At 42.8% G+C, this 12,492-nt stretch overlaps 1 protein-coding gene and 1 long non-coding RNA gene across 4 annotated transcripts; one reads left to right on the forward strand and one right to left on the reverse strand.

Annotated features, from left to right (window-relative positions):
* The first annotated feature begins 134 nt into the window (after positions 1–134).
* On the forward strand, positions 135–2,001 carry LOC109734984 (putative F-box protein PP2-B12). The gene is made up of 3 exons (XM_020294173.4): positions 135–702; positions 781–899; positions 1,327–2,001. The coding sequence occupies exons 1-3, from the start codon at positions 334–336 to the stop codon at positions 1,769–1,771; spliced, it is 933 nt and encodes a 310-aa protein (XP_020149762.1). The 5' UTR covers positions 135–333; the 3' UTR covers positions 1,772–2,001.
* LOC120964284 (uncharacterized) lies at positions 1,724–6,930 on the reverse strand. Of its 3 annotated transcripts, XR_006663457.2 has the most exons (6): positions 6,567–6,930; positions 6,337–6,469; positions 6,211–6,252; positions 5,301–5,472; positions 4,556–4,688; positions 1,724–3,986 (listed from the first exon to the last, which is right to left on the reverse strand). It is a non-coding gene; the product is annotated as an uncharacterized lncRNA (long non-coding RNA). The 3 variants fall into 3 exon arrangements; XR_006663456.2 differs by having other exon boundaries at positions 1,724–4,688; positions 6,572–6,930; XR_005756064.3 differs by having other exon boundaries at positions 1,724–4,688.
* Positions 6,931–12,492: the final 5,562 nt, after the last annotated feature.

Consider the following 12,492-nt stretch of genomic DNA (forward strand, 5'->3'; position numbering starts at 1 on the left):
TCATACGGAAGTACTGATATTACAGACTGTCCAGCCCCATTTATCTCGGCGGCCATTAACTGTGTCTCTTCAACCGTTTGATTGCGCGCCACGACACAAGAACCACGCCCACTATGATAGTGGTGCGCAAGTGGGACACCCATGGTCGCGTACGAAACCGTGTACAGGTGGCTCCATTTTGCATTGACTTTGGAGAGCGCTTCCGTGACCCTGAAATTTCAACCAAGTTTGGATGGGATGGAAGAGCAAGATCGCTTGTGGCATTTTAAAATGCAGTTGCTTCGCCACAAATGAAATCGATTTAATTTGCTTCCGATAGACATTTTTGCAGTAATGGAGTGGAAGGGCGGCTTCCAGGTGCTTCGTCGCCTCCTCCAGCTGGAGCCGAGGGGATCGACCGAGCCGCGCGCCGAGGACGAGGAGGCTCCGACGGCGACGGGGGAAACCTGCGAGATCGCGCGCCTGCCGGAGGAGCTCCTGTCGGTGGCGCTGTCCCTCACGGCGCCGCGCGACGCCTGCCGCGCCGCCGCGGTCTCCCCGGCATTCCGCGCCGCGGCCGACTCCGACGCCGTCTGGGCCTGCTTCCTGCCCAGCGCCCGCGACCTCCCGCCGCTGGCCGACGGGGAGCCGCCGCCGCGCAGCAAGAAGGACCTGTTCCGCCGCCTCTCCGGCAGCCCCATCCTCCTCCCAGGCGGACTCGTGGTACGTAAAGCGGGTGTATACGGCGGCGCGCGGGCAGGGATTTGGCTGGTCGCTAATCAGCCGTGTGTGCGCGTGCAGAGCATGTGGCTGGACAGGGAGACCGGCGCCAAGTGCTACATGGTGGCGGCGAGGGAGCTGTACATCTGCTGGGGCGACACGCCGCAGTACTGGACCTGGATCCCTCTCGCCGACGCTAGGTTCCTTCCTAATCCTTTTCGCTTTCCTTCCAGTCCCCGAGTCCCGTTGCAGCTAACTTGTGCTGCTGGCCTGCCTGAATGATGCTGCCTTCCTTGTCATCGCCATTATCCTTATCTGATTGACTGCAATTGCATACTAATACTAGTAGTAGTTGAAATCAGTTTTGGTGATACAGTATATATTTAGAGTTTCAGACATGCCAAGTTGAAGTCAGTTTCTTTGGACATTGGAATACCGCTGTACTGTCTATATGCCATGGTCCTTGTTTCTTGGACAGTGGAATGTGACTCTATGGACTATGGTGTAGTACCTTATTCAAACTAGAGCTTAATGTGTGTCTCTGAAGATGGCTCTCTGCGACCTTTCTCTGTTGATTGGTTTTCACCTTGGTTACAACATCCTAATGAACCCTATACTGGACTCCAGGTTTTCGGAGAGTGCTCAACTCAGACAAGTCTGCTGGCTGGATATCTGCGGCAACATACATAGCAACATGCTGACCCCAGGCTCAGCCTACGCCGCGTACATGGTGTACAAGTTGGCCGACGATTCCTATGGACTGGACTCGCCAGCCCAGGCATCGGTCAGCATTGGAGGCATCAACCGATCAACCCGCAAGGTCAGCCTGCAGCTCCATGCTGGCAGTGGGCAGCAAAGAAGCACGAGAAGAAACCGCCGCCGTGCAGTTGAGGACGCAGTGCTCCCTTGCAAAAGAGCCGACGGTTGGGTGGAGCTGGAGCTGGGTGAGTTCTTCTGTGAGGGGGGTGAAGACGGCGACGTGTCCTTCGGCCTCGCGGAGACGCAAGAACTGGGCTGGAAGAGTGGTCTCATCGTGCAGGGCATCGAGATCAGGCGTAAGAAATTGGGCTAGTTAATCAAGGAGCTTCTACGCGTGCAGGTTTACTTTAATCCAGTAAGTAATAATGTACTGTATTGTATAGGGGAAAGGAACCATATCTGTTTGTAATGCGTGTTTCTGAACTGATACCTTTGTTTCATGTTAAAAGAAGGAACAGTTAAACAAGACAGGAATGTTGAGATTTTCATAGGCATTTCTTCTCATTGGTGATATTGGATTAATTGCATTCCGTTCTTTGCAAATGTACTTACACTTGTCTAATGATTTTCCTACATCAGGCAGCAGGCTGAGGTTTCCGATGGATGAGTTCAAATTATAGGTGCAGGGTCTAATTATAGTCAACATTCAGAAACCTGTATGGCCATGCCATGTTCTCTGCAATCTCTCCTCTGTCCTCAGCATATAATGGGCTGCATCACAGATGAACTGTAGAAACTACTCCCTCTGTTCCAAAATATAAGTCTATTTAGAGATTCCTATATGGACTACATCCGAAGCAAAATGAGTGAATCTACACTCTAAAATACGTCTATATACATCCGTATGTAGTTTATACTGAAATATCTAAAAGTACTTATATTTAGGAACGGAGGGAGTAGAAATGAGTAAGATATTTCAGTAATACTATTGTTCTTGGCTGTTCTTTTTTTATTGCCAATTGTATAGAAATGCCATGGCCCATGGTGATGAGTCTACTGATGATTTTCTGTTCAGTTGATGGCATGATTAGTCGATTAGACATAAGGTTTCTAACATGGGGGTTACAAGTGGAGCAGGTACAGGTGCCAAAGCTGCAATTGGACCCATTAAAACTTCGCTAAGCCAATTAATCAACATAGCTTTAAGCACACACACACAACAATGGTCAGCATCAAAAGGCGCCATGCCTTTTGCAACCCTGCAATGGCTGTGAGAGCAAGTACTCTCTGACCTGGCCACAATGCTCTTGTTTCTCCTGTGCCATGAATGAACTGGCAAGGGTGCATAAAAACTAGATCGGAAGTCCAAAGAAAATTACAACACTTTTTCAGGACTAATGAGATTAATATAGATCACAAACAGTAGAGATATACTAAAAACATGGTAAGATGAGGATACCAAGTCAATAGGATAATTAATTTTGCAAGCACATGACAAAATTTGTTCCAAAAAGCCAGATTGGCAATGCCAGATAAGACAACTGGTTTGCATCAAGTTCAGTACAAAGAAAAAAGATTCAGGAACCATGCATCATCTACAACATAATATAATTAAAATAGGAATTCTTTTACCTATAGTCCATTTCATTATTTATAAGAGATACACAGAACAAATAGTCCCATATTAGAACACTCAGTTGTGCGACAAAATAAAAGAAGATTCATGTACATATCAGAACTAAGATTCTCCAAATTCCATCTCTTGGTCATGAAATATATTCTTTATCGGATTTAAAGCACCACAATGGGCTAATAACCACTGTCAATGTAAGGTACTGCATGCCTTTCTTTTGCTTCATGTGAACTAAATTTCTCTATTAAATACTCACAGTTCATATCGGTGTCCAACTTTGAAAGAGGTTTCAGTTCCCATCGAAACCACTCCATTAGTAATTCGATGCATACATTTTCTCTTCATTTTGTCATAGTAGAGACATTTATTTGCCCGTTCTGATTTTAATACTCCGCTGCATAAGTTAATATAATGACATTATAAGTGCCGAAGATAATGAAAATGTTTGCTTCCTATAAGCTTATAAAGATAGGAGTGACAGCTTAAACATGTGGCGCCCTATCTTGAGTGTATTATATCAGTAGGCTTGCAAAGATAGGATGACTTGCATGAGAAAATAGAAGTTAGCTCCATAAAAGGCTGGTCGATGTACATATAAACTATGATTTGGTAACTGTCACTCTGCATTTGACAACATAGAAGTTAGCTCCATAAACATTTTCTTGGCATGCATATAGGGAACCTTGAAACCAGACAATTCTTCCCAGCTAAAGGATGATAAAAAAAACTGAATGCAGGCAATTCTTCCTTCCTAAAGGATGATAAAAAAATAAATGCTGGCATGCTGCATTGTACCACTTTGAAATATACACAGGAAGAAAGGGACACACTTGTAACAAACTTTATCATGCGTCATTAATCATAATCAGTACTTATTATTTTCCCAAACCAAGGCTAATTGGCCATAACTTGAAACACCACAAATCCATTTGTGTGGTGGCAGCCTGAGCTCTTCCTGCTGAGCGCCAAGGAGTAAGGGATCAAGCAGAATTGGTGAGTGAGTGAGTGACTCTCATAATTCAAAATCGATGAAACTAAAAACACATGCTATAGTTTGAAGTAAAGAAGTAGCATATGCATTGGAGATGTCATTGTTTAATTTACTGAAGTGGCATCAAATTAAAAAAAAACTAAGAAGTGGCACACTCCAAACCAATAAGACTGAAATAATCTAAGAATATTATCATTACAGAGGAACGATTACTGAACTTGCTGCCTTTAGCTGGTCGCACATGGCAAAGATAATCCCAGTTCTTTACCACCACCACTTAACAAAAATAGCATAAAAGGGCAAAGTTATCAGGGTACCTAGACTTTCTATAATATGTATCTGAAGCTAACCATGCTGACCAGTGAGGGCATCCTAAAGATTTTAGTAACACCACGAAGCACAGAACAACCATATGATGTCAATGATTGTCAGGTGAACGGCAATACCACAGGTAACATATATGATAGTAAAAATGTAGATGTACAAACCCTATCTGACCATATCGAAAAAAGCAGAGGAGATGTATGACGGACCTATTAGGTCCACCAATGCCGACGATACCCAGCAAAGATACTTGGGCTCATGACGACGACGGTCATGAAGGAGAGAACGATGGCACCAAAGAAAGGGCACACTCCAACTTTAGAACACAGCTCCACCATCGACCTTGATGAGCGGCATGACATCACAAACAAAATCATACAAATAGAAAGGTAACCAAGGAAGGAAGCACACAAGCTTAATCAGGGCAACCAAAAATGCTCCAACTACAGGTCCAAAAGAAGATCTCATGAGATTATTAGGCAACATCAAAGTTATATAGCATGCTCTGATTACAATCAATAAAGTTATATAGCATATTCTGTTTCAACATCGAAATTGTATTTTTCATCCACCTAATAGAATATCAGAACAGAAATAAGGGAACTTAAGTGGAAGGGGCATATAGTTCAAAGTTCAATAGCAAGGCGTTGTTTATTATCGCTTTCATTCATCATATAATGAAAACAGCATCAGTTAGATGATAATAGAATAGTGTGATCATTAGACAGAATTTTTAACTTTTTCCATTTATGATACTCTTTGCTTTGTCCCAGAAACCCACTATTTACTTCACCTCAGGACTGCATTAGGAAATCTTTCTTTCAAGAGACCATCAAATCAGCTATTTCTATTATCGAATCAGCTCTTTCTATCATCTAACCTATTCACAATGGGAAGATTAAGGAAAGGGGCATAGTAGAATGAAATATGTGTTACCTAAACAGAGTAACTCACCTTGGTGCCGCAGGTTGGCATTGGTTGGGGAGGCAGTTGCTGTAGGCTTTGAAAAGGATGTTGGGTATACAATTCTCCCTTTGCAGTAGCTTGTGGGAGACGCAATGTGCAGGCCGAGATCTCCTCTCCCTCCCCCATCTCCCTCTCTACTTTCTCCTCCTGCCTGCTCAGTCTGCCAAAGAAAAAAATGAACCATCAAATTCAGAAAACTGAAGGATTGATCCTTTCCAAAGAAATTTTGGAAGATGATTTAACTTTAGAAGAGGACCACTCTTCTTGTTTTTGGACCCGACAGCACATCATCTAAAATGTTAACCTACGATTAGATTGCTATCACCTAAGAAATCTACAGTGCTCTAAATGAGAATGTGTTGTTCAGTACCATAAGAGCATCAGTAAGCCATATATATAATAAATCAGAAGAGGTGTGAAATTTCTTTGGCCAACATCTTAATACATCTATTATACCGGGTGAACATGTATCAGCCTTAGCAAGTCAAAAAGGCAGTACAAACTATATAACAGTAGCAAGTGGAAGTAGTGAAATATATAAGAAAGAGATCTAACAGTAGCAGATCCTAGAAATGTGTATATAGTGATACGATCTAAATACATGTGCAGCTCGATCACACGTTAAATTTGTTCCTTAAAGGCGTTAAGGTATTAAATGCTAGTTTGCAACAATTATCATTTGCTAGCATGCTACACCATGGCATTTGCGAATAAAAGGTGTTCTATACTATTTGGAAGCAGAAACTAAGCATGCTGTCACACAGAATCACATGAACTGACAGGGTTAACATTGGTTGAGTAAATAACAGGGGTTGATAAAAAGAGAGGACAAGGAATCAGATGCAACGAATGCTTTCCAACTTTACTTTAGAAGAGAATGCATGAGTGAGCGACAAACCTATTTCTCTGGAATCATTTCCTGCAGTTGGGACCCAAGATCCTGCATTTCCAGAAACAAAGTCAGCGTCATGTTCAGAACAAATAAAAATGCCCCTCTAAAAAAATTCAGCCATCAAACAGCTACCAGCAGTTTCCAATCACAGTATCCTATACAAACTCAAGCGTAGAACAGAACAGGAAGATTGCTGCCTTATGAGATCGGAAGTGCTCTGCATTTGCAGCCATCTCACACCACCAAGCGTGGTGTCGTCCTGCCCCTGGCAACACGAGCGACAAACAATCTCAGCATTAGCAAACGATTAGAAGGCGCATCCCCGCCCAATGCAACCCGGGGGTTCTGACAAATTCACTCACCATACGGGATCGCAGCCTCAAGACCGCGGCGAGGCCTCGGTGATGGCCACGCGATGGAGCAGAAGGAGGAGTGGCGGGGGCCTCCTGCCGATGGGTGGTGATGGAGGCGGGTAGAGTTGACCGAGAGCAGAGACCTCTCTCGTGAGGGCCGTCGCGAGCCGCGCCCGCGCTCCTCCTGCTGAGTGCCGAGGGGGTGGGGAGGAGATGCTGCGGGGTTGCGAAGGCGAGCAGAGGCGGCGGCGTGGCAGGGAGCGTGCGCGGTGGCCGGCTAGGCGACGGAGACGGCGGCGGTGTGGGCAGCAGCTAGGGTTAGGGAATGGGAGGAGGCGGCGTAGGGGAGGAGCTGGGATGCGCGAGTGCGGGAGTGCGGGAGGAGGCGGCGGCTAGGTCTGCACAACGGGAGCGGCTGCCTTTTATATGCGTATATGTGTAATGACCAAAGTGCCCTTGGAGGTCACCCAGTTTTACAGGCGGTGGCATCCCAGTTTGACACTGTTCCGATCTACAGTACCTCGCTTCGATCCAGCGGCCCGGATCGTCGAGAGGCTTGATCCGACGGCGCAAAATGAATCAAGAAATTGATCCGACGGCCAGGAACAACTAAACTCCGAGGAGGCTGGGGTCCTCCCACTATGTATCTTTCTGGATAGCTATTGCACTTGATTGGTAAATCTCTGCATATTCCAGCTCCTTTTGTTTCTCCAGCCTTGTATACATTTTGACAGGATTCTAGGAATCCAGTATTTTTCGCGAAAGAGAATTTTTTTCACGGGGCCTATTATTTAAAAGACCACAGGAACCTGATGTGATTCTACTCAAAGTTAAGAGAGTAAGAAATGTTTTCACCTTTGAACGATCTTCTGATGAACTTACACAGTCCAGTAAGTAAATTGTGCTGCATCTACAGTTCCACAATGCCAGCTCACCTGTCACACTCAGTCAAAAGAAACATTTGACAGAGAGAGGCTTGAGTAGTTCTCATAAATCTTTGCACTGATGCAGACATAAAACTGCTCATTATGACATTATCCAAGGATGGTTGTATCATGTTCAGACTTCAGAAGATGATTAACTCAATTATATTTGGGGTGATGTATATTTTGCATTCACATGTCTACTTCCTTTTCTCTTTCTTTTTGAAACAACATGTCTACTTCTTGGATCCAAATTTTTAGACCTGTTAGACTGCAAGCTCCCTGAACTGGACAACATGTAAGCTCAAAGCAGTAGCCAAAATATCTCAGGAGGAACAGGGCATAATTAACATTGAGGATTGACAAGGGAAAATGGGCATGGTGATAGTAAACAAAACAAAATGAAAGTGAAGATTCGTTTGTCTGTCATCTAGATTATCATCCGACTCGATCACTAGAACATACTTATCACTGTCATTATCCTCTTTTGTTCGGCACCATCACTATGAACATACTTATCACTGTCTTTATCCTCTTTGTTCGCCGTATTAGACCCCCGAGTCAGGAGAAACTCTGTGAGCATTTTCACCTTCTCACCTCAGCTTTAATGGCAGAAAGTTTATGTTTTCTGGAAGGAACAACACTACCGCAAATGCTATATCTTGCTTATTGCGAGATAGAGCACCACGTCGTACTGGGCCAGCCCAACAACACGTTTCGAGTTGTTTTGTAACTAGCGGTTTGGGGAACTTTCCATACGGTTTTTGGAATGTCCGTCCTGCATTTCTTTTCTGTGTTTTTCTTTACGGTTTTCTCAATTTTCTGTAGAAAAAATTCAGATACGTGTTGCCTTTTTTAATACATCTTGAACATTTTTCCTATGCAGATTGAAATGTTTTTAGATACACATTGAACATTATTTTGAATATATGTTGAATATTTGTCAAATGCACATTGAACAATTTTTTATATACATGTTGAAAATTTTCAAATACATGTTGAACATTATTTAAACACATGTTGTTCATTTTTTGAATACAAGTCAAACATTTTTCTAAATACATGGTGAGATTTTTTTCTTAAATATGTTGAACATTTTTTTAATACATGATGACTAGAAGACACTACTGCAGAAACTGCTATAGTCATCCTCTTGAACCTTGACGATGTGGTAATATGACCGCTAGCGCTGTGCAAAAAAGGGAACTTTTGAAGCCTCTGAACCGCATACCATTCACTATTCAAATTTATGAATAAGACCCCCCCACCCCCCCTGCCGAGTATCGCCGGCACTTGGCAAAGTGGTGGGCATGTAGGGGCGTCAAGATACTGTAGTTATTTTTATATTGGACTTGTGAGTAAATTAATTAGCATCTTGGTATATGGGCATCTACAGGAATTTTATCATAATATTTGGCAAAAGTTATTGCAGACATACGAATGCAAGCGCCCTGCGGAAAGAAGAAGAAAAACCTAAGCCTCTGAACAACATATCATTCACTATTCAAAATGTACGAATCTATTTTTCTTATTTGCCTCGAATTTCTAACTCCAAAAAATATCAACATGATCTTTGAATTTTATTTTGCTTCAAAAAAAAAGGAAATTTTATAGTAGGTATAGAGGATGCAAGATAGGTTCAACGTGCAGCCAACCGTGCACAAAATCCAGGTTGCACGTGTACTCTAGTCCCAGACCGGACGACAATTGCAGATACAGTCTGCAGTGATCATGCTTCAGGCTTTCAGCTCTGAACCTTCTACAAGTAGGAAGCCTAGTTTTCTGCTCTTCTGCAGTCTCTCTCAGTACCTGTGCTGCATCAGAGATGAACTGGAGAAACTAGACATGCCTCTTCTGGCCCAGATCAGATACTTCAGTAGTAGTGTTCTTGCCTGCATTTTCTTTTTGAATTGCCACTTGTATACAAATGCCACGGCAATACTTCTAATGGTGATCCTTCATTCAGTTGATAGAATGATTAGGCATGCAGTTTCTAACATGGGGTTTAATTAGAAATGGTTCAGGTGTCAGCTACCCTACGACAGTTGTACTTAACTAGACGACCCATTAAAACTTGAGCAAGCCAATTAATCAAACAATTAACCAGCATAGCTTTGAGTTGAGCACACACAACAATATTCAGCAACAAAAAGGCACCATATATGCCACCTTTTTCAACCCTGCAATGGCTGTGAGAAGAGGTACTACAGCCTGACCTGCCAACAAAGCTGTTTTTGTTGGGTGCCATGATAGAATTGGTAGAGTGCATAGGCTAGCTATTGCGCCTGGTTGGTAAAGCTCTGCAATTTCCACCTCCTTTTCTGTTTTCTGCGGCCCTGTTTGAAATTCGACAAGAATTTTGCAGGAATTTTGGAAGTAGAAAAAATGTTTCACCAACCAAAATTCTTGTCATGGTAAATTGTGATGCAGCTTGCTTTACTTGTTATTATTTTTCCTTTTTTCCTTATCAGCTCAGCCATGAGCCGTGGGCCATCTGATGAGCATTTATGTATAGATCAGAGTTGACCCAAGATTTTTTTTTTCGAAAAGGGGGGACTCCCCGGCCTCTGCATCAGAACGATGCATACGGCCACATTTATAGATAAGTTGACCCAAGAAAATGATGCCAGATAACACTAGCAAATAAAAATTCTAAAAAACAAAAAAGTTTGACTTTGACCTGTCACAACTCACATGTACACACATGATGAGCAACACACTACATCTAAGAATAACAGTTCCACAATGGCAGCTCACCTGTCATGCACTCTCATCAAAAGGAAAAAAATATATTGGTGGTGGATGAGATCAGTTGTCAGCAGGCATTGACAGGGAGAGGCTTCAGTAGTTCTGATAAATCTTTGCACCCATGCAGACATAAAACTGCTCATTATCCAAGGTTTCTGTCATGCTCAGAAGATGATCAACTAGGTTTGCACTGTACTGCACACACGGAGGCTTTGATTGATGCCAAGCTAGTTCTCCATGGCCTCCTCGTCGTCGTCGTCAGTGACCTCCGACTCGTCCTCTGCATATGCTCGTAGGCGAACATCTTCTCGGTTGTCTTCTTTGATTGGTGGTACATGTTGCGGAAGTACTCCCTCCGTAAACTAATATAAGAGCGTTTAGATCACTACTTTAGTGATCTAAACGCTCTTATATTAGTTCACAAAGGGAGTACTTGGCATGCTTTGCAAGCTCGTCTTCTGGGATGTTATGGACGATGTTGTTGGGACATGCCATCATACTGAGCAAATTAATCAAATAATTAGTATCATGATATATGGCCATCTGTGGAAATTTGGTATGGGCATTTGATCATAATATTTTGCAAAAATATGAATGCAAGCGCTCTGCAGAAAGAAGAAGAAACTGAAGCCTCTGAACAGCATATGTATGAATTATTTTATTCTATTTTGCGAGGGACGGATTTGTTTTCTTGTTGCCGCAAACTTTCAAACCCGACAAAATTTCAACAAGGGCTTTGATATTATTTTTTCAAAAAATACAATTTTTGTAGTAATGCGCAACTGTGTGCCCAAAATCCATGTCTGCATGTGTATGTACTTGTGTCCCAGACATGGACCACAACTGCAGAGTTTCAGGCTTTCAACTCTGAACCTACTTCAAGTAGGACGCCGAGTGAGTTTTCTGCTGTTCCATGACAGTTTGAGCAGCCTCTTTGTGATGAGTTGTTGCCCAGAAATAGCCCATCACAGAGAGAAACCAGACATGCCTCTCCTTGCCCAGGTTGAATGGAACTCATGGATGAGATATTAGTAGTAATGTTCTTGCCTGTTTTTTTTAATTGCAGTTGTATACAAATGTCATGGCGATAATTCTAGCTATGACCTTTCATTCAGTTGATAGAATGATTAGAGATGCAACAGCTACAGGCGTCAAAACTGCCACAGGTGTACTTAACTGGACCCATTAATACTTCAGTAAGCCAATTAATCAAACAATTTTTTTTGAGGCAATTAACCAAACAATTAATCTGCATGGCTTTGAGCACACAAAAAGCCCCCCCCCCCCCCCCCCCCCCCCCCCATATGCCAACTTTTTCAGCCCTGCAATGGCTGTGAGAAAGTACTACTGCCTGAGCCTGACCTGGCCATAATGCTGCTTTTATTTCGGTGCCATGAATTGGTAGAGTACATTGCTATTGCGCCTGGTTGGTAAACCCTCTGCATTTTTCCAGATCCTGTTGTTAGAACAGTTAGATTTTTGGTAGGAGTTTTTACAGGAACTTTGCAGGATTTTTACAGGCATTTTGACAGTAGACAAAATGTTTCTCCTACAAAAAATCTTGCCAAGGTAAATTATGCTGCAGCTTGCTTTACTTGCTGCACTGGTATTGTTTTTCTGTTTTGTTTTCAGCTCAGCCATTTTCCGGATCCTGTTGTTAGAATGGTTAGAATTTTGGTAGGAGTTGTATCTACAGGTCAATATGAGCCATCTGAATCTGATGAGCATGTATCTACAGGTCAGAGTTGACTCCAGAAAAGTGATGCCAGCTAGCATGAGCATTGAAATACACCAGATTTTTTTAAAATCCTATAAACAAATAAAGTTCGACTTTGACCTGTCACATGTACACACACGATGTACACACTGCATCTAACAGTTCCACAATGGCAGCTACAGCTCACCTGTCGCACTCGTCCAAAAAGAAATACATCTGTGGTGGATGGGATGAGTTCCCTGTCATGCACCGCAAAAGCAGTCGTTGACAGCGAGAGGCTTCACTAGTTTTGATAAATCTTTGCACTGATGCAGACATGAAACTGCTCATCATCCAAGGATTATGTCATGTTCACAAGATGATCCAACTCAATTAGTACTAGCTAGTGTGTTTTGCATTCACATGTCCACTTCCTTTCTTTCTTTCTTTCTTTCTTTTTTGAACTATAAACATGTCCCCTTCTTCAATCCAAATTCTCAGACCTGTGAAACTGGAGAACATGTAAACTGAAAGCAGTAGGTAAACATCTCAGGAGGGACACATGGCA

This window comes from Aegilops tauschii, chromosome 5, assembly GCF_002575655.3.
Source record: "Aegilops tauschii subsp. strangulata cultivar AL8/78 chromosome 5, Aet v6.0, whole genome shotgun sequence".
NCBI lineage: Eukaryota > Viridiplantae > Streptophyta > Magnoliopsida > Poales > Poaceae > Aegilops > Aegilops tauschii.